Below are 26,510 nucleotides of genomic sequence, written 5' to 3'. Positions count from 1 at the left end.
CCCATAACTCCAATTATTTGGGAGAGGGGGGGAAGAAAACAGCTTCTGCTGGTGCCAAGGTGTTTTCTTCTCACTCCCCTTTCCTTTCCCCTCCAGGCGGTCCCTGTTCTTCGATTCATTACAGTTTGGGTCATTCCCTCTTGTCTAGGCACAGAGGCCAGCAGTCTTGTGGTTCTTCCAGCAGCTAGGCTGCCTCAGACAGTTATTTTTTTCCTGCTGTCTTATCACTTCAGGGAAAAAAACCCAAGAGATTTTTCTAGGCTTTGGCTGCTGCAGAAGGCTCTGCCAGCTCCCTACAACTTGGAATCTCCCCATAATCCTTTATCGTCTCTTGTTTCTCGTTAGTCTATAAAAGTTAAAAATTAGAATCCAAGAGGTACCTCACGTGGGAAGAGTCATATTGATAGCCAGAAGAGCAAGGCTTGTGTTATCATTTCCAAGCCCCCAGCAATATGTTTTCGTCTCCGAGCACTTGTCCACTTGCACACTCCCCTGCGGAAGCACTCTTGCCTTATGCCTCTCGGCTAGTGCTCTTCTTTCTCTTGAGCATCCCAGCCGGTGTACCCACTCCATACCGCCTACCTTCCACCTCTCAATTCCTAGCCACGTCCTTGACTCAAGACCAACACTTTTTTGGCCGTCTGTCTCAGGATGTTTTTGAGCTGAGTCTTTATCATCTCTTTTCTTTCTCTGTTTTCTTCCTAATTTTCATCAAAGCTGTGTCTCCAGCTATCCAGAGTTGTTCTCTTTCTTCCCTGAGTTTGTCCTTCATCTCCAGAGGGAGGAAAGAGAGGTTTCTGCTGGCTTCTGCCCAGCATGGCATGGTCACGGCCGAGCCAGTCTGTCGTCCTCCCTTGCTTCCTGGCTTCTCTCTTCCTCTGGTCAGTGGGACATGCTGTGGCACCCCACCAACACCTGTGTCCCCCACAGTGCTCTTCAAGGGGGAGCAGAACTCTGCGTGGTTGATGGTACCAGCACAGAAGAGGCTGAGGCTGGCTTGGTCATGGCTGGTACCTTCTGCTACTCCACCCTGTTCCCAAAACAGGGAAGCCGCTCCACTCTGCTGGGCATGCTCTGCACTTCCCAGGATATAAACTGGATAGTTATCAACAGTAGTGCTGCCTCCACCACCTTCCAGTGTATCCCTACCTGCATGAAGTTTTGACTAGTTGTACATATCTGGCAAAGTGGAATGAGGCTTTGGTGTGTTGTCAAGTATAATCTCTTTGAGCTTCTACTAGCTGTAGATAACCCTGGATGAGTTGTACGGAAATGTGATGATTTATTCTAAACTTTGAAGGTGTGTGTGGTTGTTTTCAGCCTCTAACCTCTATCCTTGTATCCTGGTTTCAGCTGGGATAGAGTTAACTGTCTTCCTAGTAGCTGGTACAGTGCTGTGTTTTGAGTTCACCATGAGAAGAATGTTGATAACACTGATGTTTTCAGTTGTTGCTCAGTAGTGTTTAGTCTAAAGTCAAGGATTTTTCAGCTTCTCATCCCCAGCCAGTGAGAAAGCTGGAGGGGCACAAGAAGTTGGCACAGGACACAGCCAGGGCACCTGACCCAAACTGGCCAACAGGGTATTCCATACCATGTGACGTCACATCTAGTATATAAACCGGGGGGTAGGGGCAGGGGGATCGCCGCTCAGGGACTAACTGGGCGTTGATTGGCAGTGGTGAGCAACTACACTGTGCATCATTTGTATATTCCAATTCTTTTATTATTGCTGTTGTCATTTTATTAGTGTTACCATTATCATTATTAGGTTCTTCTTTTATGTTCTATTAAACCGTTCTTATCTCAACCCACGAGTTTTACTTCTTTTCCCAATTTTCTCCCCCCTTCCCACTGGGTGTGGGGGGAGTGAGTGAGCAGCTGCGTGGTGCTTAGTTGCTGGCTGGGGTTAAACCACGACACCTTGATGCACACCAGTCTGTCCAGCAACACTGAAGTCTCTGAAGGGCATGACTGAGGTATTCCCTCCAGAAGAGATGCCCTTTTCCACAAGACTGTTATTAATCTCATATCTGAAACAGTCCCGTCAGTGATTCAAACTTGTTGTCTACTTTCAGTAACCATTACCATGATGAGCAACACTGGAGAAATGCCACGTTCCCATGTTGGACTCGTAAACTGGAAAAGATCTTGAGAATAGATCTATCTCAAGTTTTACTTAAAGTCATGCCCAATTTTCATCTCTGTCAGTCTTTGATAACTGAGGTGATCTGTCATGTTCAGTGTTGAAGGAGCCTTGTCCTTTTAATTGTGGAGGGCCAAAAATTTTTTCTGTAACTGCTTGTCATCTTAGGAGAAAGATCGAGGTGCACAGCTTCATCGGAGTTGGTCTGTCCAGATAGGCAGCTTTGCTATGCAGTTCTGTGGAAGTTCTTCAGCTCTGCTTCTGCTTCCCAAGCTCTTCAGCTACCTTTTAGAACCAGACAGGTCCCTGTGACACTTGTTGCCTAAAGAAAAAGTGCATTACTTATATCCTTCTAGGAGCTTCTCAAGCATTTTGTTAGGGACTCTTCATTAGTCTGTGATGAGTAAACAGGTGTTTGTAGCCTGTTTAGTAGTGTCTTCAAAGTCTTCGGTGTCCTAAGAACTTACCACTACAGAAGTGGTATCATGAAGAAGTAGATATATCGTATCTAGTAGAAAATCAGATGCCAGCTGACCTGAAATTTAGTAGCAAAGAAATGCAGCTTTTTTTCTTTATGAAGCATTCCACAGAAAAATGGTGAGTTGTTTGTTTTTCCTTGTATTGTGACGTGACGTTGCTATGATCTTTTTTTTCTTTCTGTTCTTTGTATTTCAAAGACATAGATAAGAAGTCTTGCCAGCTGCATCGAGTCTTTTAAAAATGCTTGTGACTAGAGTTGTATAGTTTCTTCCGTACTGCAGTAGTTAGCTGTCTGAGGCTAGAGAGGCAGTGCCTTTAACAATGTTTTATGGTGACAGTATGTGATAGCCAGAGGCAACTGTGTTTGAAAATAGAGGAGTGACTTCATTGCAAAGGAAGCTAGAAAGCTAAGGGAAGGAGAAGTTATCTATGGTGCTTTGTATAATTGTTTACTATTTCAGATATATTTGTAAGCATTTTCAATGCTATCTTAACTTTATATTCATTCCCTTGCACTTTTATTACCTTAAATTACTTGAACATGTGTTTATAAAATTGCAAAAATGGAAGAATTTTAGGGAGTTTTAATGGGCCTGGGATGCACATATCATGTATTATATGGAATATGTTCATAACAAAGTGCTTCCTTTGAAAAATTGTCCTTTAAGAAGAATAGGGTTGCAGCAGCCAGAACAAACGACACACCAAGAGATTCACTTTGTATTAGGAAAGCAAACTGAATGTTTGCAATGTCCTTGTCATTGACCACTTGGTCTTTCAACCTTCATTGTGTTTTTCATTTAATTCTTATATTTTTATGGAGTTGAAATAATTTAAAACTTATAGGGGATTACACTGCTTCTCATTTCCATTAGATTTGACAATGACATTGTAAGTTACTTTCCCAGCAATTACCTTGCGTAGTTCAGAAGTTCAAAAGGTATTAAGTTCAAAGCTTGAGACCTTAGATCCAAGCAGAAAAAAAAGTAGCAGAAGATGGTTTACGATGATTTAATTATCTTTAAAACAGATGATATTCATCAAGCCCAAGAGACCTTAAAGAAAATTGATGGAAGAACTACCTTTAGCTTAATGTGGTTTGGTTATCCAGAGAGTATTACAAGTAATAAAACGGGGGCAAGGGAAGGTACCTTACAAAAATCCTTGAGAAGTTTTGACCACTGAATCTTTTAGGTTGCAGGAACCTCATGTGATCATTTAGTCCAATGTCCGTGCTTAAGCAGGGTCAGCTAGAGCAGGTTGCCCAAGACCATATGCAATTGGGTTTTGAATATCTCCAAGGATGGAGACTCCACAACCTATATGGGCAACCTGTTCAAGTATTTGACTACCCTCACAGTAAAAAATATGTTTTCTTGTGTTCAGAAGGAATTTCATGTGTTTTAATTTGTGCCCATCGCCTCTTGTCCTGTCACCTGTGAGTGCACCCTATCAGACCCCATGGACTTACATATGTCCAGGTTTTATTAAGTGCTCCCTAAACCTGGTGGTTCTCCACCAAGGTTAAGTCTTCCTTGCTCCAGACTTTCCCTCTGGTCTCAGGGTCCTGGGATTCCTGAAGGACTGTCTTACTAGTAAAGAAGGCATTAAGTGCCATGGCCTTTTCCATGTCATTTGTCCCCAGGTCCCTTCCCCCATTCAGCAGTGAGCCCATGATTTCCCTAGTCTTCCTCTTTTCTTTCTTGATGCCCTTCACGTCCCTTGCCAGATTCAGCTCCAGGTTGTCTTTGGCTTTCTTAACACCATACATACAAGTTCAGATAGCAACTCTCTATTCCTCTTGGGTCACCTGTCCTGCTTTCAACTCTTGTACACCACCTATTTATACCTTGAGTTCAGTTAGGAGCTTCTTCCTCATCCATGCAGGCCTTCTGCAGCCTGTGCTTAATTTCTTACTTGTTGGGATGGATCTTTCTTGAGCTTGTAGAATGCTTATCAGCCAGCTCTCCTGGACACCTCTAATCTCCAGGCCTGTATCCCATGGGACTCTTCCAAGCAGATCCCTGAAGAGGCCAAAGTGTGCTCTCCTGAAATCCAGGGCTGTGGTCCTGCTTTTTGCCCTGTTCCCTCCTCTTTGGATCTTCAACTCCACCGTCTCATGGTCACTGCAGCCAATGCTGCCTCTGTGTCTTCCACATCCCCAAATAGTTCTTCCTTGTTTGTGTCAGGTCCAGGAGAGCACCTTCCTTTTTGGCATCTTGATCACCTGTGTCAGGAATTCATCATCCATGCACTCAAATCTCCTGGATTGCTTGAGCCCTGCTGTCTTGTCCTTCCAGCAGACAGCAGGGTGGTTAAAGTCTCTCATGAAGACCAGGACCTGTGAAAGTGAGGCTTCTTCTGGGTGTTTAAAGAAGGCCTCAGTTAATTCTACCTGATCAGGAGGTCTACAGCAGTCTACCCACTACAAGAGTGCTCATCTTGGTCTGTCCACTTATCTTGACATTTAAGCTCTTGACTGACTCCAGATCCACACCAAGGCACAGATCTCCATGCATTCCTGCTCCTCCCTCACATAAAGAGCAACTTCCCCTCCTCACTGTCCCAGCCCATCCTTCCTAAAAAGCCTGTGTCCCACCATCACAGCACTACAGGCATGTGAGCTATCCTACCACATCTCCATGATCCCAAGGAAGTTGTAGCCCTGTAACTGGACACAGTCTTCTCATCCTCCTGTTTGATCCCCATGCTGCGTGTGCTAGTGTAGAGGCATTTCAAAGAGGCACCAAAGCCTGCTGATTCCCCAGGACAGGCTTGAGACTTTCCCTATCAGGCTGTTCTGCAGGCACCTCCTTATTTACATGCCTTTGTTCAAAGGGGTGCCACTTCAGCTCTCTTTCGTTGATTGCCGTGTCCTTTCTGCTCACACCAGCTTCCTTAGCTGCTTGTTGAGGAACCACTCCCTCCCCTGTTGTTTCTAGTTTAAAGCTCTGACTACCAGCTTGGCCAGCCTGTTGGCAAAGGTATTTTTCCCCTGTTTAGTCAGGTGGATCCCATCTCTTCCAAGAAACTGTTGACTCTCAAAGACGGTTCCACCGTTGTAGAAACCGAAACCCTCTTGCCAACAGCAGCCAGTTGTTCGTCAGTACAAAAATATCAGCTCTTGTCACTAAGAGGGTTGGGCTGCACCCCCATCTGTACTGGGGGGCCACGTGAACCCTAGAGGGTCTTGCCTTAAGCTTCTAGGCAAGATAATACCCTTCTGTGTGTCCTGCTCCTCTCAGGAGTTGAGACATCCAAAATGCAGTAATTCTCAAAGTGCTGGAAAGCTGTGGCCCTGCGTCCCAGTCCTTGCAACGCTCCGTTTTTAAAAGCTTTGAGCTCCAGTTATTTGAGATCCTCTGCTGTAGCTATGAGCAACCTCTTGCCATCCTTGCTGTGATAGTTGCAGGTAATTAATCCTTTATATTACCTTTGTCTATCTAAAATCTGCTTTGTATAGGTTTGCTTAAGTTATATGGCAGAGCCTCTCTTCCTGCGATTAGGGAAAAAGGCTTAGTTTCAGGTTTGAGCCACTGTTCTTCAAAGAGCAAGTTACTTACAAGTAGTCACTCCTTCTGCATGTGTTCAATAACCGTGTTTTGATTTAGCTTTATTAGATTTAAAATCAATATTGCTTTTCATACCAATGACCTAATCCTTATTAAAGCTCTGCCCTGACAACTTTCAAAGTTCAGCAGTTTCTTTATAAGCCTCTGAAACGGCTACAGCCTGAGCTCTTTTAAAGAAAGGAAATTGATTTATTTACCTATGCTGGATTTAAAAACAGTTCACTTAATTTTTTTTTGTTCCAAATAAAAATAAGCAGTCTGAGACAGAGAACTGTGAATTTTATCTCGCCAATGAACTTTCAAAAAGTCTGAGCCTGTGTGAATTATAGTGAAAATTATATTGTTCCCTTTGTTTTAGCATCCGCTTTCAGAGGAGTTCACTACCTCTAGTTAGGAAGATCTGGTTAGAATGATGCTGCTCTTGCAGTTTGCTTCTGTACAGATGCTGTAAGTCGAGTGTCCTCAGTTTCCTCCCAACTAACTTGGTAAGAGTGCAAGTTTTGGAGGAATCTTTCTAAGATGGCCTTTCACTTTACAGATAAAATTCAGGGGGTAATTAAAGAAGAAGCTGGGCAAACAAGGTAGCAGAAACCCTCTTAGATGATTTGTGCCTCTCTTACTTTTCTTCAGAATTTAATTGCCAGATGTATTGATGGTTGTTACACATCTCCTGTGTGGGTTTGTGAATGGAGTAGCATCCATAGGCATGCAGGCGCAAGAGACTGTTATTTCTTCAGGGGGAAAATCAAGTGCAAAATGAAGGAGACGTCATTACTTGGGACACAGGATTTCATAGTGCTTAATGCCAAGTTTGACCTGACCTTTCCCTTGAGTGGTTATTTTGGACTTAGTTTATAAGATAAAAGCTATAGCTCACAATTGCTCTTTTCATGAAGCTGGTTCTTTGAGGAGAGCAGAGTGAACTTTATCTGTGATGAGTTACGTTTTATTTATCGGTTAACCTCTGGGTTGTTTCCAGATTATATCAAAACCTAACGAACCAGCTCGCCAGCATGAAAGCCACCCTGAGGAGACAGAAGAAGAGTTACGGGAACACCAAGCCCTTTTGGAGGAGCCATACAGCGATAGAGTCACAAGCCAAAAGGAGGCCCCAGGGCTGGCCAACATGGTGCAAGTGAAGCAAGAACCCATCGAGAGTGATGAGGAGGAAGCAGAGCCGCAGCAGGAGCTGGAGTCCGGGCAGAGGCAGGCTGAGCAGGAGCTGCTCTTCCGTCAGGTGAGCTTGCAAAATACCAAGTTTGGGACTTGGTTCTTTGCAGAAGATTGTTTGGTTCTTGGTAGTCACCTTATACTACTCTAGGAGGGAGAAGCTAGGGGGAACCAGCTCTTGAGGATTTGCTACGTAAAGAAACCTGCAAGTCAAATCAGTGCCATCCTTCCCTGGAGTCACCATGTCAACTCAGAAGTCCCAGGGAGAAGAATCTGGATCACCTGCACAAAAGGCAGTCAATGTGTTTGCAGCCACTGAACCACTTACTCTTTGTTTCTTTGGGAAGACAAAGCATGTCTTAACGTTTTTGAGCACTAAATACTGACAGAGGATTTTATTTTGGTTTTGTGTTTTAAAACTAATTGACTGCCCCACAGAAGGACTGGATAAGGAAAGAGGGGACGAGGTTCCTTGAAGGGGGATCCTTCTTCAGAACTAGAGATCCTAGTGACCCCAGCTGTGCTTGCTTTTGAGGGTAAACACTAGAGGCTTGTGGATTGCAGGTGATAAATCCAGTAACAGCGTAGCATAGCATAATCTTCCCAGTTCCGTGGCAGTCTCCCAAAGGACGCCTGTTGTGGTAGCGGTAATGAAGGTGAGAAGGTTACGATTCTCTTAAGGCATCAGTGCTGTGTTCATTTTTACAGCCCTTAGCACTCAGCATCTGACTGTACCTACAGCTGCGTGTAACCCCCACACGGGATCTGCAGCCAAAAGCAAATTGCTGTAGCCAAGCCAGGGTGTAGCTCTAAGTAAATCCACAGCCCTTGGCTAGGGAGAGCAGACTGGTGCCAGGTTTGCAGTTGCAGTGTCTGTGAATGAGGTGCAAATTGGTTGCTCCCTGTAGTCATTTGCATCTCGATGCCATCTTCCTAGCACTGTGGAACTGACTCGCCTGTCCGCAGGAATGTTGCTGGCTGTTGCTCAGACTACATTTTCGGTTCCTTACTGAGCAGCGTTATCTTCATGACAGCACTGCCTTGAAAGATCAACACCATTGCCAACCGTGCTTGTACAAAGTGGTATTTGATTTATACAGTCACATCTGAGCCTCATTGCCTTAGTAAATAAATAAATAAATAAAATGTAACATGCTGCTAATGATAGACCACAGTGATACCGTTCCTCTGAATGTGCAGCCGCCCTAGTCCTGGATGCATGGTCACACCTGAGGAGTCTTAAAAATACTATGTTCTCTGCAATTATTTTGCCTCAAAGAGGAGAGGGAGTAAATAGAGGAAAAAGTAGGGTTGTTAGGCAGTGGTTGCAGTGTGGCAAGCTGGAACAGCCATCCCTCCTGACCAAGAGCGTGTCCGGCTGATGCTGTGGCTGTGCAGAGAATCAGCTCAGTTGAAAACTCCCTCTCCTGCCTGGAGTCTGGACTTCTTCCCTGGTCTGGTGCATCACACTGTTAAATACACCACTGCAGCAGTGGAGAGGCACAGCGGGAGGAAGACGTGGCAGACCCAAGGGGAGGATGGGGCTGCTTCTGCTAATGACCCTGCCAGTGTGCACCAGCTTTAGGGCTGTGGTTTGAACGTGCTGTGCTTGCCTGACTTCGCTCTAGAAACATGCACATCTTCATTTGCTGCACGCGTGTGCGTGTGCTCGTGCTCATTTACCAGGAAAAGGAGGCCAAGCCTGCAAACCTTAAAAACTCTTAAAAACCCTTTTATGAAGGCACCACACAGACTTGCAGCAACTACCTGCTTCTTTTCCCTGCAGCAAGCTCTTCTGTTGGAGCAGCAACGCATTCACCAGCTGAGAAACTACCAGGCATCGCTGGAGGCAGCTGGCATGCCCGTCTCTTTCGGAGGGCATCGGCCTCTGTCCCGTGCACAGTCCTCGCCCGCCTCGGCCACCTTCCCGATGTCCGTACAGGAGCCACCCACTAAGCCAAGGTTCACAACAGGTAACATTCTGGGGCACTGGAAGCTGAAGCGGTGGGGCTGTCGTTACTGGTTTTTGTCTTACATTGTGCTTTTCTGCCCTGTCTCTGCAAAGCCATCTGTTGAGGGTCTGCATCTCAGCTGTGTTTGGGCATTCCATGGCATCCTGTCTTCTTCAAGGATAAGATTCAGTCATCTTACGCCCTGTTGTCCTGCTTGTCCCTTCCCCAGAGGGACAGACACCCTACAGTCCAGACAGAAAATAACCTGCAAAAATCAATAGAAGCATAGCACAGTACTTTAATTATATATCTCCAGAAAAAAAGGACGAGTCATATGCTGTGACAAAGCTGATTTAGATGCAAGGCGGAAAGAGGCAATGTTATTGAAAAAGGACAGCTTGCCAAATGCAGTATCTGTTGGCTGTATTTTCTGCACCTTCTCCAGTCCCTGCACCATCTCACACCATAAGTTATCCACTCCGAGCTCTGTGCCAGCCTACCCCTCCTTCTGTAACACAATCTCTGCCCAGGGGTCTGTGCCCATAGGTTAGGAAAAATGAGGTGAGTTGATTATTCAAGTTGTTTTGAACAGATAAACAGACTGAAGAGTGTTTTCTTACCTGTTCAGTCTTCACCTCAAAGGAAAATTACGAGTGCAATTCTGCATTTCTCTGGTGCAAACCAGAAGTGCAAAAAAGGTATTAATCTCCCCATAAAGATGAAAGGCAAAAAATAATTGTTCTTCCCGAATCCTGACAACCAACTTTTTTCCACCAGAATCCTTTCTGTCTATTCAGTAGCCTTAGTAACATATGAAAGTTAATTTATGTGCAACTTTTCAAGTCCTGCGTTGGGTGATTAGGCGGACTTATTTTGAAGTCCGCCTTCTTCCCCAAATGTCAAACTCTATTTTGTGAATGAACATTTTGCAATGTGATGTGTGTCCTGGGAAAAGGAAGGGGAAAAAAAATCCGGAACGCCCAAGTAAGAGCAACTCATGATTTTGTTTCTCCTTCACTTATCCATTTGTTCTTATTTAACCCACACTTTTTGCATCATTAAAATCAGCACTGTGAATTGGGTTTATTTTCAGGCACTGATAGTATAGTAATAGTGATATGTTAAATATGACTTTGTTCTTCAGCTGCTAGCTGCAGGGTGGGAAGCATGTGCCATCAGCTCTGTAAAAGCCCAAGCAGTATCTCATTTTTGCAAATCAGCCCTTTAAGTCTCTATTTGTTGTTAATATTGAAGCCTTTAATTTCAGCAAAACTCCGTTTCTAATGCAACCAGTTATAGCAAGATTATTCTAGATTTTGGCTTTTGCCAAGGATGCAAAGAAGGGTAGTCCCCTGGCTCACAGTCAAACCAGATGAAACTTGAGCATCTAATACACTGAGACCCAAACCTTGGCACTTTTAAAACAAGGAAGCCTGGCCCTACTTTAAGAGATTATCCATTCCTTCTCTTTCTTCCCTTATCCTTCTCCGGTATTTAAGTTGCCTTGTCAGTCATACACAAGACTTTGAACATACAATAACATTTCCTACCAGAGGATATAGGTTTGACTCAGATATGTGCCTCTAAATTTCATTTAAAATTACAGGTAACAGTAAGAATGCAGATTTTGAGAACTGTGCTGCTTTGAAAAGACACTGTTACAATGTTATGATATATTTTCCTCAGAGGCAGGGTTTAAAAAACAAAAAGGTGGCTTAAAATGAGAGGTGGAATATCACATAGCTCTTACAGATTACTGCACGATCCAGTGCAATGATATGAAGAATGCTTAGCGTAGTTCACCTGTGAAATATCCTTTCATGGCATTTATCCATGTTAAGACTCCAAGGGCTCGATTTTTCCATTGCCTTCTATCTTGTGCAGTTTTCTACATTTATGCTAGGTGAATGGAGGAGGGAAAACACAATAAAATTCTGTCAAGGGAAGAAGTGTTGGGCATTCACTGGCACTAATAGAAGTGCAAAGCATAAAATGTGACACCTTTATACTAGTCCTATAACTAGTCCTTCACATAAAAGGTGAAGGACTAGTTTAACTGTCACTGTCTGCTTACCAGTGGCAGGAAAAAAGAGCCTACTACTATGGGCATGCAAGCACAGAGAGGAAAGGCAGGCATTTCAGCTGCTGAGCATGTGTGTGCGAGTTACATTGCTCATGTTTTCTTGAAGTTGTCCAGGGTGTGTCGGAAATTGTGTTTTTGGAGGTGGATACTAAAGCTTAATCACTAGGATTGAACTATTCTTTGAAAGGCAGGAAATTAAAGTCTTGGGTATTTTTCAAAGCAAGCAGTGCTGAAGTGCATCAGGCTTCTTTTTCACTAGGGAAATCCATCTGTTTGATAAGTGGCTGCTTTGGAGACTGATCCTAACGTGATTATGCGCTTTAGATTTCAGAGGAATTAAGATTTGAATTATTGTGATCATTTTGTTAGAGGGCTGGAAAAAACAAACCTCATTCAATGGCCCGAATGAAGCCAACCATGATCACTCTAGACACGAATGTGGCTCTTAAAAGATCAGTTATTGTTCAACAGACAAAGGAATTGTTCATCACTTTCATGTTTGGGATATTATATAGAAAGCAGAAATGCTTTCTCTGGACAGAGTTAGGACCAGACAGCTTAAAATTCTGACTTTTATGTATAATTTATTTTCCTGTCTCTATCAGTGACCAGTACCTGAGACTTCAAAGGTATATGGAGAAAACAACATAATACACCTCTCAAACATGATGTGCATTACTCCACATGAAAGTGAAAACAGTGCCCTTCCTGACTTCTTCAAGCAATCAGTTTTATGTCCTGAAGCATGACATTTAATTTTCCTTCCTACTAGCATATAAAAGAAAGCTAGTCCTTGAACTTGCCCTCGCTAGTACAAGTAGCCCCCTTGACTTTAATGAATACTTCTGCGTGCACTATTCTACACACTTGAATAAGACTTCTCAGGTTAGGCCATTAATTTGCATAGCTCCAATTATCCAGTCTCTGATCTCCTGTAAAAATGGTTCCACAAATTATTCTGATGTTCTGCATTAAAGTATTTTTCATTTCTGATGAAGGCATTTATTCTCTCCTGTGCAAGGCAATATAATTATCTGAACCTCAAATCATATGTTTGTTCTGCCAAGAAAAGCGAGTTGGTTATGCTTTAGTGCTGACCTTTAAAAGTGATTGTTCTCATGTCTTAAAAGAGTATTGCTTCCAGCACCACTTAATTTAACTTGCAATGGCCAACGTAGTTTTGTATTTTAAGCTTAAATTGGCAAGCTTTCCTTTTGTGTGTGTGTGTCTTCATCCGAGTGTCCCCAACCACAGGAAGGAGCTTGGAACAGTTCCCTTCTTTCCAGTGGTTTAGTTTTTTAAAAAGAGAAACGTTGAGTGACGTGTGATTACAGTACGGAAGAACTTCATTGAGACACTACTGGTATCATTGAATCATTGGGAAAGGAGAAGCTTCATAGATCAACCAAATTCTATAAACCCCATTGTAGTGTCCCTTAACAGAGATGAGTAGGCGTCCTACCACCCCCTTTTCTGAAAACCTTTTCTTTAACCCTTTCATCTACCTACATTGAATAGGCTTAGTTACCAAAACCCGTTTTAGATGTAACACATGTGTTTTAAACACATGTAGCTTTCCAGCACTTGGAGGTGCAGATGAGGAGGTGCTGGTTTGTGTGGCTGGGGATCTCGCCCACAGCTACCTGTGTTTGCTCTCATTGGTGCAGCTGGCACCAAGTAGGATGAGCTGATAAATACCACTGCCTGCTTCTGAGCTGACACCAAACTTCCTCCAAAAAACCTGGGAGATACCTGGCAGATCTGCTGCACTGTAGGAAGACAAGGGAAGAACAGAAGAATATAAGGTCAATGCAAAAAGCAAGTTTTTCATTTGCATTTATCTTTGGTTTGATCTGTGTTGGCTTCTGCCCTACCAGGCTCTATAGAAAACAAGACAGAGACTTTTAATCTGGCTAGGCATTGCTTTATCTATGTATCTAGAGTTGCATCATGATAGTTTTTCAGGAGTTACTACTTAAGGCTTAAAGACTTGGGGAAAACACCCTTTGAAAAGAAACTTGTAACACAGATTCACATATCAACTATTTAAATGGTCTTAGACCCCTTCCAACTTTGCAGTGCAATCAGTATAATTCACTGACAGGTTATGCCCAGCTCCCAAGTAGCGAAAAGAGTTGTTAGAGCAACAGCCTTAAGCATCATCTGGGAATCCAGGAGGTGAGCCAGAAGAGGCTGCTTAAAAATATACTGATTGAAAATACTTGGGTTTTTTTCCACAAACTTATGAAGGTATGGCATGAGCTAGTCTCAGACTTATCTCCAGGTTGGATTGTCCTATGCAAATGAGGTGCAGCTTCTTGTTCACAGCTTCCCTATTTATATTTTACTTTTCCCATTTCCATTAGTGAAGTCTCTGATGCACTCTCCTGCCTGTGCTCCATGCGGTGTGGTTTCCATTGCCCTTCTCTTTGGCCATCATCCGAATGCCTCAATTGCATGATTTCTTAGTCCTTAGTCTCTAAGGTCAGTGCCCTCAGAGGGTGCAGGCCCCACTGATGCCGACAGCAGAGTGCTGGTGGACTGAAGGGAGCCAAGGTTGCACCCAGACAGGTCAGGAGCTATCTGAAGAATGTCCTGCTGCTTGTACTTCTTTTTGCTTAAATTCAAGACTAGTTGTTGACTGTGAATATATATGTTGAGTAGATACGCATGCAGCTTTTGGCTTTAAATCTATAAAGCCTAGTCCCTGTAGATATGCCTGGAAATCAGAGAAGGCAGAACCACTATCCTGTCTTTAATATGAATGATTTAGCCAAACCTAACGCAGTCCCATGTGGTCTAGGAGAACATCTACATGGGGTTCTTTGGGGTGAGAAATACTTTGTCAAAATGCATAATGTCCTCTGAAGATGAGTTTCCTTCAAAAATGAATTAACCTGAAGCCAGGTTACTGCAGAACTTGCACTAGTTTAAGTGAACTCAGACTGGGGAGTTCTCATGAACAGCCAACCTTACCGTTGGGCTACAGCTTCTTCTCAGGTTACATTTACAGTGCTTGCCTTTGCCCAGCAGCTCCTAATGAAGTTTGATGCTGTGAATCAAACATGGGAGACCTCTACAGAGCTTTGCAGCACAATCTTATTTAGCTGAACTTTGGCTAACCCAAAGGCAGTCAATTAACCAGTGCTCTGTTCTCTTCCTAGAACTGAATGTGGTTTGGGTTTTCTTGTTTTTTTTCTTTGCACTCACCTACAGCAAAGCGAGGAACTGCCAGATACCTCCCCTAAGGCTGCATACCTGAAAGTGTCGGTGCCAGGGTTTGCCTCAGAGGTGAAAGTCAAATTTTTCAGTGGCAGAACATGCCTACACTAGTCAAAAGGTGTGATTGCAGCCAAGCTTGGGAACATGCAGCAGCACAGCACTCAGCTCTAGGCTACACGTCCATGTATGTTCTCAGAGTCTGGTTTCTTACAAGCCTCCTTGAACTCCATGCGGTTGCAAATTGTGCTGTTTATTGGTATTTGAACTGGCTACATGAAAGCTCCTTGAGCTGTGGTCACGCCACCCGCCGCAGCATAGGTGTGCTCGTCTGGGATTTTGGAGGAGTGATATCGGTTGGAGTGCAGACCCTTTAACGTTGGGATCTGGGAATAGCTCTTGCCTTCACTACTAATTCAAAGGCTTTGGATTCTTGTCAAGACCTTTGATTTGCAACTTTATACTGTGCTTTCAGACAGATCTTTCTTGCAAGAAACGTTACTCCTTGGGGGAAAAAAAAAAAAAACCAACCCCTTTTGTTCTGTTTTCTGGAGCTTCTGGCTGAATGGAAGGCTAGATTTAAACATTTAACTATGTCTTTTTTGCTTGAGTGAAAGAAAAAAAGGTTCTTTTGTCACTGGGACTGCATAGCTTGGAGGACCTGCTGTTTTCCTCCAGTGGAACATTGGCTATGAAATCATAACTCCCTTTCCAAAAAAGTACCCGGGCAACTCTGGAGCATGAATCAAAGTCTCCTACGCTGTTGTCATGCCATAAATACTTGGTAATGCAAGGGGATTTAGCTGCCTGACTCCCACATTCAAATGAAACAACACTGCTAAATACCTACATAACGTGCTGAATAATTGTGCCCAAGTGTGTGCTAATAGCCTTAATTAGCATGTTGTCAAATAATGTTGATGCAAAGACTTCAGCACAAACTATTTTATGAAACATAGTGCCTGCTAATGACTTATTCCTTCTGGTTTTTAATCTCAAGCCCTAGAGTCATTTTAGCAGCAATTATAAAAGTACCCAGCGGACAAGTTGCAAGTCAGTCCTCTCCTACATCACGTTCCTACACTGGCACCCCTGTACTCATACTGATGCTTTCAGTTGTCACCTCCTTCTGTCACTCTCACAACTTCAGCCTGCAGAGATGTTGGTAGCTAATTTCTTTTCCATATCCATTGAGGATTTCCAGAGGAAGTGATCATTGCAGGTCTGGTGGTGTCTCAAAACAGCATCTTGGATTTCCATTTCTTAGAGCTCTCTGGCTCCTGGTAAAACACACAGTCTTTGTCTAGAAGTGTTCAGTTGAATATGAAGTGCTATAGTTTAAAAAAAAAAACAAAAAAAAAAAAAACAGGGGGGGTTCCGCCCATATATCTGGAAAACTTTTTTTTTCTGTTCTTAACTGAGAGCAATTTTGTAATCTCTGCTGCAGGCCTTGTATATGACACCTTGATGCTGAAACACCAGTGTACCTGTGGAAACACAAACAGCCACCCAGAGCACGCGGGGAGGATCCAGAGCATCTGGTCACGGCTCCAGGAGACGGGTCTCCGTGGCAAGTGTGAGGTAATAAAAATACCAGCGAAGGGGGGGGATGAGGTGGTGGGCCTGGGAGAAAGGGAGCATTTGGATTTGTCTGGCTGATTCAGCTGCTGGATTATGAGCATTTTGGGCAGCTGATTGCTGTTTTGGATGATAGCATAAGCACCGAACCTGCAGCTCGGGCTGTTGACTGCTACCTGGATGTGCAAACTTTATACTGCATTCTGGCTTGAAATTTTTATAGCTCCAGCTGTTGGCAATGTTTTGCCATATGTGGCGTAAATTTAATCCATTCTGAGATGACTGCTTATTCTTGTGTGTGTGTGTGTGTCAGGAGTACTTTTCTAGCGATCTGATTTCATTGCATTGCAATGACTGTTAGAAATTCCATGAAATGTTGGAGAATGCTCTTGCCTGATGTTGCAGTGAAGCAGCTTCTGTAATTTTCTGTCCTATTCCCTATAAATTGGAAGTCCCTACCAAGCGTTGGATTTTGAAGCAGCCAAAGATAAGAGCACAACATAAAGTAACCGTTATTTGTTATCACTCCAATCATAACAACAAAAGCTGTGGAGCAACAAGTCTGTATTTCTGTGGTTTAATAACTTTTTAAATACTTTTTGATAAATAATGGTCAACCTATAGTGAAGATACTGTAAAAGAATGGGGACAGGAGGATGTAACTAAGCGCTATTCCATCACAAGAGGTTAAATTAACTTTATTGGACATATATATATTTTAAGAGCAAGGCAAACCAAGAGAAAAGCTTAGATACTAAAATACAAAGACTAATGATTAAGAATAGTGATTAATAATAATTATTATTCATAACTAATAGCAGTGATGATAAATTAATGGTAGTGTGTGTTCATCAGTTTGTTGAGCATTGGAGGGGACTGAATCACACAGTATATTTGAGTTACGTCAGCATCTGGCTAGAAATATTTTCTGAGCAATCAGAAGAGACATCCACGTGGTGGCAGCATTGCCATTGGCTGAAGTTCCCTGTCGTACCCTTATTTATCCCTGAAGAGAGCAAGGAAGAACTTCAAACCTGTTTCTGTCTATGGAGACCCATTTAATTGAGTTCTGGGATTATTATTTGGGACGAAAAAACAAGTACCCCACTGCTGTCTAGCTCCTCTGTTTAGAAGCAGGAGTTAAATTGTGCAGTGCTAATTGCCTTGTCTCCTATATTTGTGTTACAGATGTTCTCTAATGTGTAACTTCTTCAGTGTATGATCCTAGGCAACTGTTTTTTCCTTAATTTGGTATTTTCAGTTGCTCTCACAATTGAATTTGTTCTTGATGCTCACCTGCTTTCCACCTGTGTTTCCCGTCTGACCATTGGTGAAATTCAACCTCGTCTTGACTATTCCTTTTTCTGAAAATGATAAATATGTGATGTTAGCTTCCTGCCTCAATTCCAGTGTTTTATTCTCTGATGGCTTTCTTACGCCATTTCAGCATAACCAGATGCTCTAATTGCACTTGCTTCTTTCTCTAGTTACCTTTCCTCTTCCTTTACCCTCACCGTCTACTAGTCCTGCCCAGACCTGCGTTAAAGTTTCCTTCTTTATCTTAACTTTTCTCATGGGCTTGATGGGCACAACCTTTCCCTGTTTCTCCATCTCCTTCCTACGTCCTCACTTCACTCTTCTGTTCTTGATAGGGTGTTTTCTGGAGCCAGTCGTTCACTTTCCGTTGTCCTTGAAAAGATGTCATTCTTTTCCACGTTCCAAAGCCATTTGATCACTTCCCTGCCCTTCAGAGTCTTTCTGAAGCTCCTCAGTTGGAACCTGTCTTTCAGTGAGCAGAGTGGAGAGCAATCAATATAGGGGTTTCCTTCAGTGAAGATTACCTTCACATCAGGTACACTTGCATGGCAAGGGGATAGTTTTTTAGACACAAGTGATCTCTGCTGCTAGGTTGGAGCATGAGCGTGAGCTGTTGGCATTGCCTGGGATGGACTTGTCTCCTTACCACAAGGACAGGAATGCTGTAGACTCAACATGTAGAAAGCTTAATTCTGTGGGACATATTCCATGATAGGACTGATTTAGAAGGAATTTTAGAGTCTGACCTAATAATTATACTTACTTTCATTAATTACATTACTTTTTCAAATCCCTGTTGCCTTTTGATGACACCAAGCTGAGTGGTGCGGTTGACACGCCTGAGGGCCAGAATGCCATTCAGAGGGACCTGGACAAGCTCAAGACATGGGCTTATGTGAAACTCATGAGGTTCAACAAGGCCAAGGCCAAGTCCAAGGTCCTGCACCTGGGTCGGGCCAACCCCTGGTATCAATACAGGCTGGAGATGAAGAGATTGAGAGAAGGACGTGGGGGTACTGGTGGATGAAAAGCTGGACATGAGCTGGCAATGTGCACTCGCAGCCCAGAAAGCCAACTGTATCCTGGGCTGCCTCCAAAGCAGTGTGGGAGGTGATTCTGCCCCTCTGCTTGGCTCTGGTGAGACCCAGCCTGGAGTACTGCATCCAGCTCTGGGGTCCCCAGCACAACAGACACAGACCTGTTGGAGTGAGTCCAGAGAAGGGCCACAAAAATGATCAGAGGGATGGAACACCTCTCCTATGAAGAAAGGCTGAGAGAGTTGGGGTTGTTCAGCCCAGAGAAGAGAAAGCTCTGGGGAGACCTTATAGTGGCCTTTCAGTACTTAAAGGGGGCTTATAAGGAAGATGGGGACAAACTTTTTAGTAGGGCCTGTAGTGATAAGACAAGGGGTAATGGTTTTAAACTAAAAAGAGGGTAGATTCAGGCGAGACGTAAGGAAGACATTGTTTACAGTGAGGGTATTGAAACACTGGCACAGGTTGCCCAGAGAGGTGGTAGATGCCCCATCCCTAGAAACATTCAAGGTCAGGTTGAACGGGGCTCTGAGCAACCTGATCTAGTTGAAGATGTCCCTGCTCATTGCAGGGGGGGGTGGACTAGGTGGCCTTTAAAGGTCCCTTCCAACCCAAACCATTCTATGATTCTATAATGTTGAAGCTCCATGCAGGACAGCATGAGCTGTGCCTTCTATCCCCACCCGCAGTAGTGTGTGTGATGTGCAAAACTTTAACAGAGCTGTTTATATGAGGATGGTGATGCAGCCTGTTATGTATCTACATTTTTTTTATGGATTATAACTGCTCCATCTGCATAGCAGCCCTACAGGCACTGGAAAGGAGAAGGTGAATATTTTCAGAATTAGTACTAGGTCTGCAGTGAGTCAGCAGCAACACCTGGATTATAGCACTCAGAAATTTGCCAGGCTGTACCCTTAATTTTTTGCTGAGCTCCTGTTTTATTCTATCTTATTTTTTTTTAGCTGATCTTGCTGACGTACACATCTGTGCATGCTCATTTTTATCTTCACTGTTGCAGGTCTGTTGTCCCTGTGCCTCAGACATTATGAGCCAGTTCACTAAGCCCAAGGGCCTGATGTGAAAATTGTTTGTGATTAGGTGGTTTAATCCATTTCTTACAACTCATATTTGTAAAAGGACAGTTTGAACTTTGATGTTTCCGTATCCTCATGTTTCCCCTTCCTTCTTTAACAGCCCTTTGCTGTGGTCCGGGTGTGGGTATAGCTTGATCCTGTTGGTTGCAAGTAGTTGCTCGACATGGATTAAAAACACAGCGCCCTGCATAGTAAATAATCCCATGCACACTGTGTGGGATCAGACGAGACTCCGCTGGATCCCTGTTCTCTTCCAGAAGGAGTTTAACAGCTCTCATTCTCCCCCACGACTGCACACTGAAAATAAATTCCAGCTCTGCTTTCTCATGCAAGCTCAAACAATTCTCGGTATCTGTCTCCTGGAAATTTTCTTTTGGTGTTTCTGTTGCACACATGCCCCAAGCCAGAAAAGGGCTCGCAGATAAATATTTTTATCATGCATGCTAACAAATACTTGCTTTGAAATTTCAGAAGTGAACTAAGTGAAAACCTGTTTTCATCAGGCAGCTGAGAGGCTCCTAGACAACCTGCCAAGTGCTGAGTTCCTACCATTTCTCTCAGAGGCAATAGAAGTGATCCAGAAGGGGCACAAATATTTTTAGAACAGAAAGAAAACACATCGCTTCTTCCCCCGCCTCTCATTTTTCAGCAGTGAAACAGATACGTATTTGCTAAAGTTGTCCAAAAAACGTTTTACATCCAGCTGAGGGGAAAATGTGTGCCAGATTTGCGGTGTGATAGGTAAGAGTCTGGCAGGGTCGCACAAGTTTTAAAGATGACCTTTTGCAGTGAAAGCAGTTGTCCAAACTTAACGACAGCTGCGGTTTAGAATATTGCTTGTTTAATTAAGTTAGCTTTATAAAATATGGCAATTACTCTGGTGTACATTCAGAATTTAAAAGCAACAATTATACTAATTGAGGCAATCTCAATAAAAGACTCTACCCCCCAAACAAAAACCCGCAATCACAGTATAGAGTAATCCTCCCAGCCTTCATCAAGAGCATGAGGAAATCAATAGGTTTTGCTGTGTGTTTTTGGAGGTAATCAAATCCCTGGGCTGCTCGACCAGGATGGGGAAGAATGAGTTCCTCAGGCAGGGTCCGTCTCCAAGCACATCTTGGCAGCAATCCTGCGTTGTTTAAAGCATGAGGACTGTTAGCTGAAGGTTAATTGCAGCTGTAGAGGACTGACGTGAAAAAACAGACCCAGGGCTGGGCCATCTGTAAGAGCAGAGCTGTGTCCCCGGCGTTCTGGGCACAGCATTGGGCAGGTGTCTGGCTGGAGTGCAGGATGGGTCCAGGTGGTGAAGCCTCTGGAAAGCTGCTCCATGCCAAGGTTTCCCATCGCAAAGCACCAAGGACATGCGGGAGGTGGTGGCGGTGGTGCCTGGGAAGTCAGTCTCTGGAGAGAAACTACTTTCCTGGCTTTTGGGGGCTTTTTTGGGGCCACAGTTGGAAGAAGATCTGGCTTGCGGTCTTTCAAGATTCATACCCTGTCCTTTTGAAACATCATGGGGTGAAAGGGTGAATAAAATGCAAACTAAGAGGCTAGCAGCGAGGTTTTTTGTTCAAAATGCAAAGGAAAAGGTGGCTCCAAGGAAATGGAGGAAGAGCGTGGAAGGACGTGTATAAAGCAGTAGGAGAGCAGGGGTGGTGTGGCGTTGCGAAAGTCAGGTTTCGTGCAGACAGAGGCACGAAGGAAACGGGGTAAAGGGCCAGCTAGTTCATCAGGGTTAAGAAGCCAACTCTTGAGCTGAAAAGCCAGTGTTTAGCAGCCAGGAAGGAGGTTAGACAAGGGGCAGGGGGAGGTAATATGGAGTGAGCAAGGTCAGCAGGCAATGCGAAGCCTCAAAGATAAGAATATCATAAGATGAGAGCTCTTAGAAAGTGAAGAACTGCTCAAATTAAGAACATGGATGGCAGGCTGAGCCGTAGACTTGAGATACAAGTTGTGATGGGTCTGGAAACAGGAGTGAGGGATTTGTTGTGTCCTCTAACTTTGTTTGCGGGGGGACTGAATTCATTTTCTTGGTGTCTTCGGTTAGAGCCAAGGACGAAGCTTGTGGCGCATGAACTGGGAGATGAGAAAGGTGCAAAAGCCTCTGGAGCATAATCCTTTCTAACCAGGCAATGTTTGCTATGACATGTGTATTTGTTTCAGTAAATAGTAGCTTTTTCCTTGAATGTGTTTTACTTGCAGCACAGAAGGAAGTTCTCCATCCACTCATAGTTTCTATTCAGATATGGGTGTCATGTGGAGGGGAGGGTGGTGTTGATACCCTCCCAAACAGCATGGAGCTTGGATGTCTTGCTAGGGCCACCTACTTTAAATGAGAGCAGCCCTTCCCCATCCTGGTGAGCTGAAGCCATTCGCATCCACGGAGTATCTGGCACGTTATTTCAACAGGCTGCTGTTCTTCTGGTGTCTTTACATAACGCCAAGAAATACAAAATGCTATTTCTGTACGTCCCCTAAATGTAGCAGCTGAAAATGGGTCAGTACGTCTTGTTCAAAGGAAAAAAGTTGGCATATGGGTGAGAGGGAAGCTGTAAAAGCCTTTAAGGGGGGACTGAGGCAGGCTTACCATGAACAAAAAAGGAAGACAGGATAAAAGTTCAAGGGGGATTTGCCAGATATTTCCATCCCTTCTGGGTCTAGCATTTTTGTGATTATTGCCTCTTTAATGGGATGCTTTATTTTTGCCTCATCATTAACCTCAGGAAACCTAGGTGGTTGAGCAGAGCACAGAGAAAATGAAAAAGGAACTGGAGAGCAGAAATGCCAAAATTAGGAGAGGCAGAGTGCACGAGCACTCCTGCTGTGCTTTGATTTCTGCTGCCTTATGCCTCAAATGGTTTTACAAAGCGATTTCCTGTGTGCTTTGCAACACGTGATGGAGGCTTATGCTGAACATTTGAGACCAAAAAAATCCCCCAGAGTTTGTTCGGCGGACCGTGCTTCAGAGGTGGAGGTCCTGGAGTCCCCGTGCCCCCAGCACACTCTGCCCTGGGATGCTCTGGCTGGGCCAGGCTGCAGCCCAAGATGGTGGCGCGGTGCAAAAGCAGTCCCTGCTTGGCTGGAAATGCCGATGCCTGTGAAGCATCTTCTCTGTAGCACTCTCCTGCAAAGTAAGCGAGCAACGCACAGCAGTGCTTTCTGAACGGCAGCAGCTCTCAGGAGCGAGAGGCACAGTTTGACCTTCTCTTCAGAACAAGTTTTCCCTTTGAAAGTCTATTCTTTTTAGGAGTGTGATTTCTTCCCCCCCCCCCCTTTTTTTTTATGCTGTCCTTTTTTTGTTGTTGTTGTTGTTGTTGTTGTTGTTGTTGTTCTCATTAGAAACTCTGCTTCTCCAGGAACGTGCAAGTCTTAAAAAAGTGCCTGGCTTCGATGAAGCCAAGGTGAAGGCTGTGCAGGAGGTGGTGCATGCAATCCTGCGTGGGCTGTGCAGCAGGGTGCTCGTTGCTGAGGCTCGTGTTTTGGGTGACCTTGGGACTCTACAAGAGGCTTTCAGAGCCTTCCAACATTTTGCTCTTAACTATTTATATTTTAGTATTACTATTGCAGAGGGGAATAATAATGCTGTCATTCCTTCTGTAGGAAACAACCCCCCAAAGTGACAACTCCTTTTAAAGTGTTTTAGTCCAAATCACGACAAAAAATCATGAAGTAATTCTAAGCCATATAAAATACTTGTGGTGTTTTTTTTGAGGGGGGGTAGTGCTTGCATGTTTCTGAAGCAAAGCAATCCTCATTTCTAAATAACTCCTTCCCCTCTCTCACGGCCACCTCTCAGCTTACCCCCAACCTCAGCACTTTCTCAACTCGCTGCGTATTTCCCCTGCCAACATTTCGGAGGCAGCTGCAAGCTCCCAGTTAAAAAGGTGAGGTGTTTTTTCCGCTGCCAGGAGTTGGTGGCCTTCTCTGGTATATCCCCCCCGGCGCCATCTGCCTTCTGGGGAGCGTTCTCTCCTGTGCAAGAGGCCACGGCATGGTCCTCGTATGACCAAGATTTAGCATCTCCAAGTAGCACTTTGTTCTTACAAACCTATTTTCCGTGGCAAATGGGTGATGGCAACAAAAGGTAAGCCCCAAAGGTATACTAGACCCCTATGACAAAGAAGGCTGAAAGATCCCCAATTTGTAAAATGCAAAGCTGGGTCCTTCTGACATCAGTAAAAGCTTTGCCATGGTCTTCAGTGAAGCCAGGGTTTTGACTTTGGTGTGCATCTGCCCTCCTGGGTTTCGGCTGGCAACAAAAGCAGGGATGAGCATCTTTGCTACAGTACTTCCAGCTCAACCTGCATCATCGTATAAGAAAAGAATTGGCAACAGTTTGAATCTCGTGGAATTTCTGAGATGAGTTTTAAAGCAGAAAGTTTGTAACTGACCCTTAATTGCTCAAAGGTTCAGTTTGGAAAGTGGTGTGTTCGGGAGAATTTTTTAGGTTAGCTTAATAATCATGGTGGGGATGTGTCGGGGTGGTTTGGGGGGATGCGTTTTCAACAGTAAATCACTTTATAATGGCTTATAACTGAAATCCTGAATATTCAGTAGTTGAGCAATGCCTGTGTGATTTAGCAAATGCTCTGCAGTAATATTTTTAAAACACAAAAAAATCTAAACATGACTTTACATGTCAAGCTAATATTTGGAATAAGAGATTAAACCAAAAGCTGTCTTACGATTCATTTTTTCACATAAGAAACCATTTTAGTTTTTTGCTTGCTATCTTTATGATTTGCTAAGGAAAAAGAAAAGTTCTTTGAAGAGAGTTAAGCAGTTGATCAGTGATTTCATCACTCCTTTTCTTTCCTCTTTCAGTGCATTCGTGGAAGAAAAGCAACTCTAGAAGAGCTGCAGACAGTTCACTCAGAAGCCCATACGCTGCTGTACGGCACAAACCCTCTGAACAGACAGAAACTGGACAGCAAGAAACTTCTAGGTATTGTTGCTGGGGGACAGAGGAGGGTGTCCCTTTCCGACCTCCAGCTCTCCCACTACTGTCCTCAGCCCTTGCTCTGGTAAACACTTAACAGTAGCAGTATGAAAGGGGGGACATGGGGCTCCCTCCATCCTCAGCTCTGGGCAGTTCCCAAGAGGATTCTTCTCACTTCCATTCAACGTCTGCTTGAGAGCGCTACAAGATATATCTCCCTTTCTTCAGGTAGATCCCTAAACCCTAGATAGCTAAACTTCCTTTCTTTGATGTCTTCCAAACCTTAAACGAGGTTTCCCTGAGGAGGAAAGGTAATTCAGATGTTTTATTTTATCCTTGGACACTCTTCTCTGCATGTTAGAAAGTTATCTGTTGCTAGGTAAGAGCTGGAATACCCTCCTAAGGACCTGGATCTGCAGCACCAACCAGCTGCATAGACATCAACAAATAGCTGGCAGTTTTGTATGGGTAATTGGCAGTTTTGTATGGGTAATCTGCAAGAGAGATGCATAAGCCTCTTAGATAGTCTTACATTTGTTTAATTTGGAGTAAGATTTTTATCCCCTTCACTGGGGACTGGATCTTCCTGAAACAGGGCTGCATCTGTCGTAAAATATAGACATTTTCCCCTGCAAAAAATCTAGGGGATGGTTGTTAAGATAACCAACCCCCCCATAGCAACCAAACCACACTGTTTTTAACACCTTACCTCCATGGAGACATCATCTTCTCCCTTTACTTTCTGCCTTTCTGCAGTAGTAGGTGATAGGCTGGAGGGGCAGTTTGGCAAGTCCGCAGAAAGACAGTTCTGGAACCTAGAAGCTGAGAAAGTTTATTTGGGGATTAGCTTGACTTTGGATGATATAAAAAGAGGATTAACTTGATGGCCTGCATGATGTAGTAGTCACAGCAAAAGAGCTGGAAAGATTTTGCAACATATTCAGTATGTACATTAGATCCCCAAAGAGGAAAGCTATTAGCCAGTTGTTTAAACATGCAATTAGCACAGTATTTATAGCTAACTTACCACCTCTTTAAAACCCAGAGAAACAAAAAGTAGACACCTCTGGCTGAATGATAGCACAATTAGTATGTAAAGTTTAAAGAATTTATGATGTCATATCCTTGGTAGTGTAAAACTCTCACTTTGCGTAAGGCGTATCCACCAGTCCAAAGAAACAGTGTGTAAATCTTCCCCGGTAGATCTGAGAAGGCTCCTCGTTTGCAGTTGCACCACCTTCATGTTGACTGATTTCTCTGCAATTTCTTGAACCATAGCGTTGAAGGTGCGTGAGGACGTGTGTCCTGACCATCTGCTGCGGTGGGATCCAGGCAGTCCTCCAGCATCTGACCTGTTGGCTTCACCAGCCTGCAGCAGGCAGGATTAACACCCTGCCTCTGGCAGTGGTCATCATCTACACGGAGGGGCTGAGCAGGCAGTGGGTCACCTTAACCCCCTCTCCTTTCAGAGATAGCCCTTGCAAGATAAGTTTTTAGCCTGGACTGTGATAACACTGAGTGTTTCCAGCTCATTCAAATGTCAGATCCTCTTGAGATACTTTTTGTTCCCCCTTTGACTCTTGGCACAATCTGTATCAATAGTTCCACAGATACATTTGGAGATACAAACAGTTTATTTAGTTAATATTGGATTTGGGGATACCCAGGTTTTGCTGAACCATTCCTGGTGGCCTGTTTAGAGAAACTGAAGGAGGAGAAACTCTTGCTCTGCCTGTGTGTACTTAAGCAGTTTTGCTGTGTGTTCCCCATGTCTTTAATCACTCATTTTATAATGTCTGTAGAGATCAAGATTATTCCTGTAGTGAAGAGAAATAATTCTAATACCTGAGCGTATTCCGGTGCAAAATGTTGCCTGTTTGGGTGTAATTTGCAAAGAAGACGGAGTTATCAAAGAGCTGCAGCCAT

At 43.9% G+C, this 26,510-nt stretch overlaps 1 protein-coding gene across 3 annotated transcripts in view; it reads left to right on the top strand.

Moving 5' to 3' along the window:
* HDAC4 (histone deacetylase 4) overlaps positions 1 to 26,510 on the top strand; it is a 231,926-nt gene that overhangs the window by 168,465 nt on the left and 36,951 nt on the right. For all 3 annotated transcript variants that reach the window (XM_010577919.1, XM_010577917.1, XM_010577918.1), the window contains 4 exons: positions 7,175 to 7,432; positions 9,152 to 9,338; positions 16,067 to 16,200; positions 24,470 to 24,590. In XM_010577919.1, the coding sequence (XP_010576221.1) occupies positions 7,175 to 7,432; positions 9,152 to 9,338; positions 16,067 to 16,200; positions 24,470 to 24,590 (700 nt within the window). The remainder of the gene's footprint in view (positions 1 to 7,174; positions 7,433 to 9,151; positions 9,339 to 16,066; positions 16,201 to 24,469; positions 24,591 to 26,510) is intronic.

Source organism: Haliaeetus leucocephalus, unplaced genomic scaffold (assembly GCF_000737465.1).
Source record: "Haliaeetus leucocephalus isolate CR32 unplaced genomic scaffold, Haliaeetus_leucocephalus-4.0 Scaffold587, whole genome shotgun sequence".
Taxonomy (NCBI): Eukaryota; Metazoa; Chordata; class Aves; order Accipitriformes; family Accipitridae; genus Haliaeetus; species Haliaeetus leucocephalus.
Note: the sequence above shows the minus strand (reverse complement) of the source record. Positions and strands in the feature narration are given on the sequence as shown.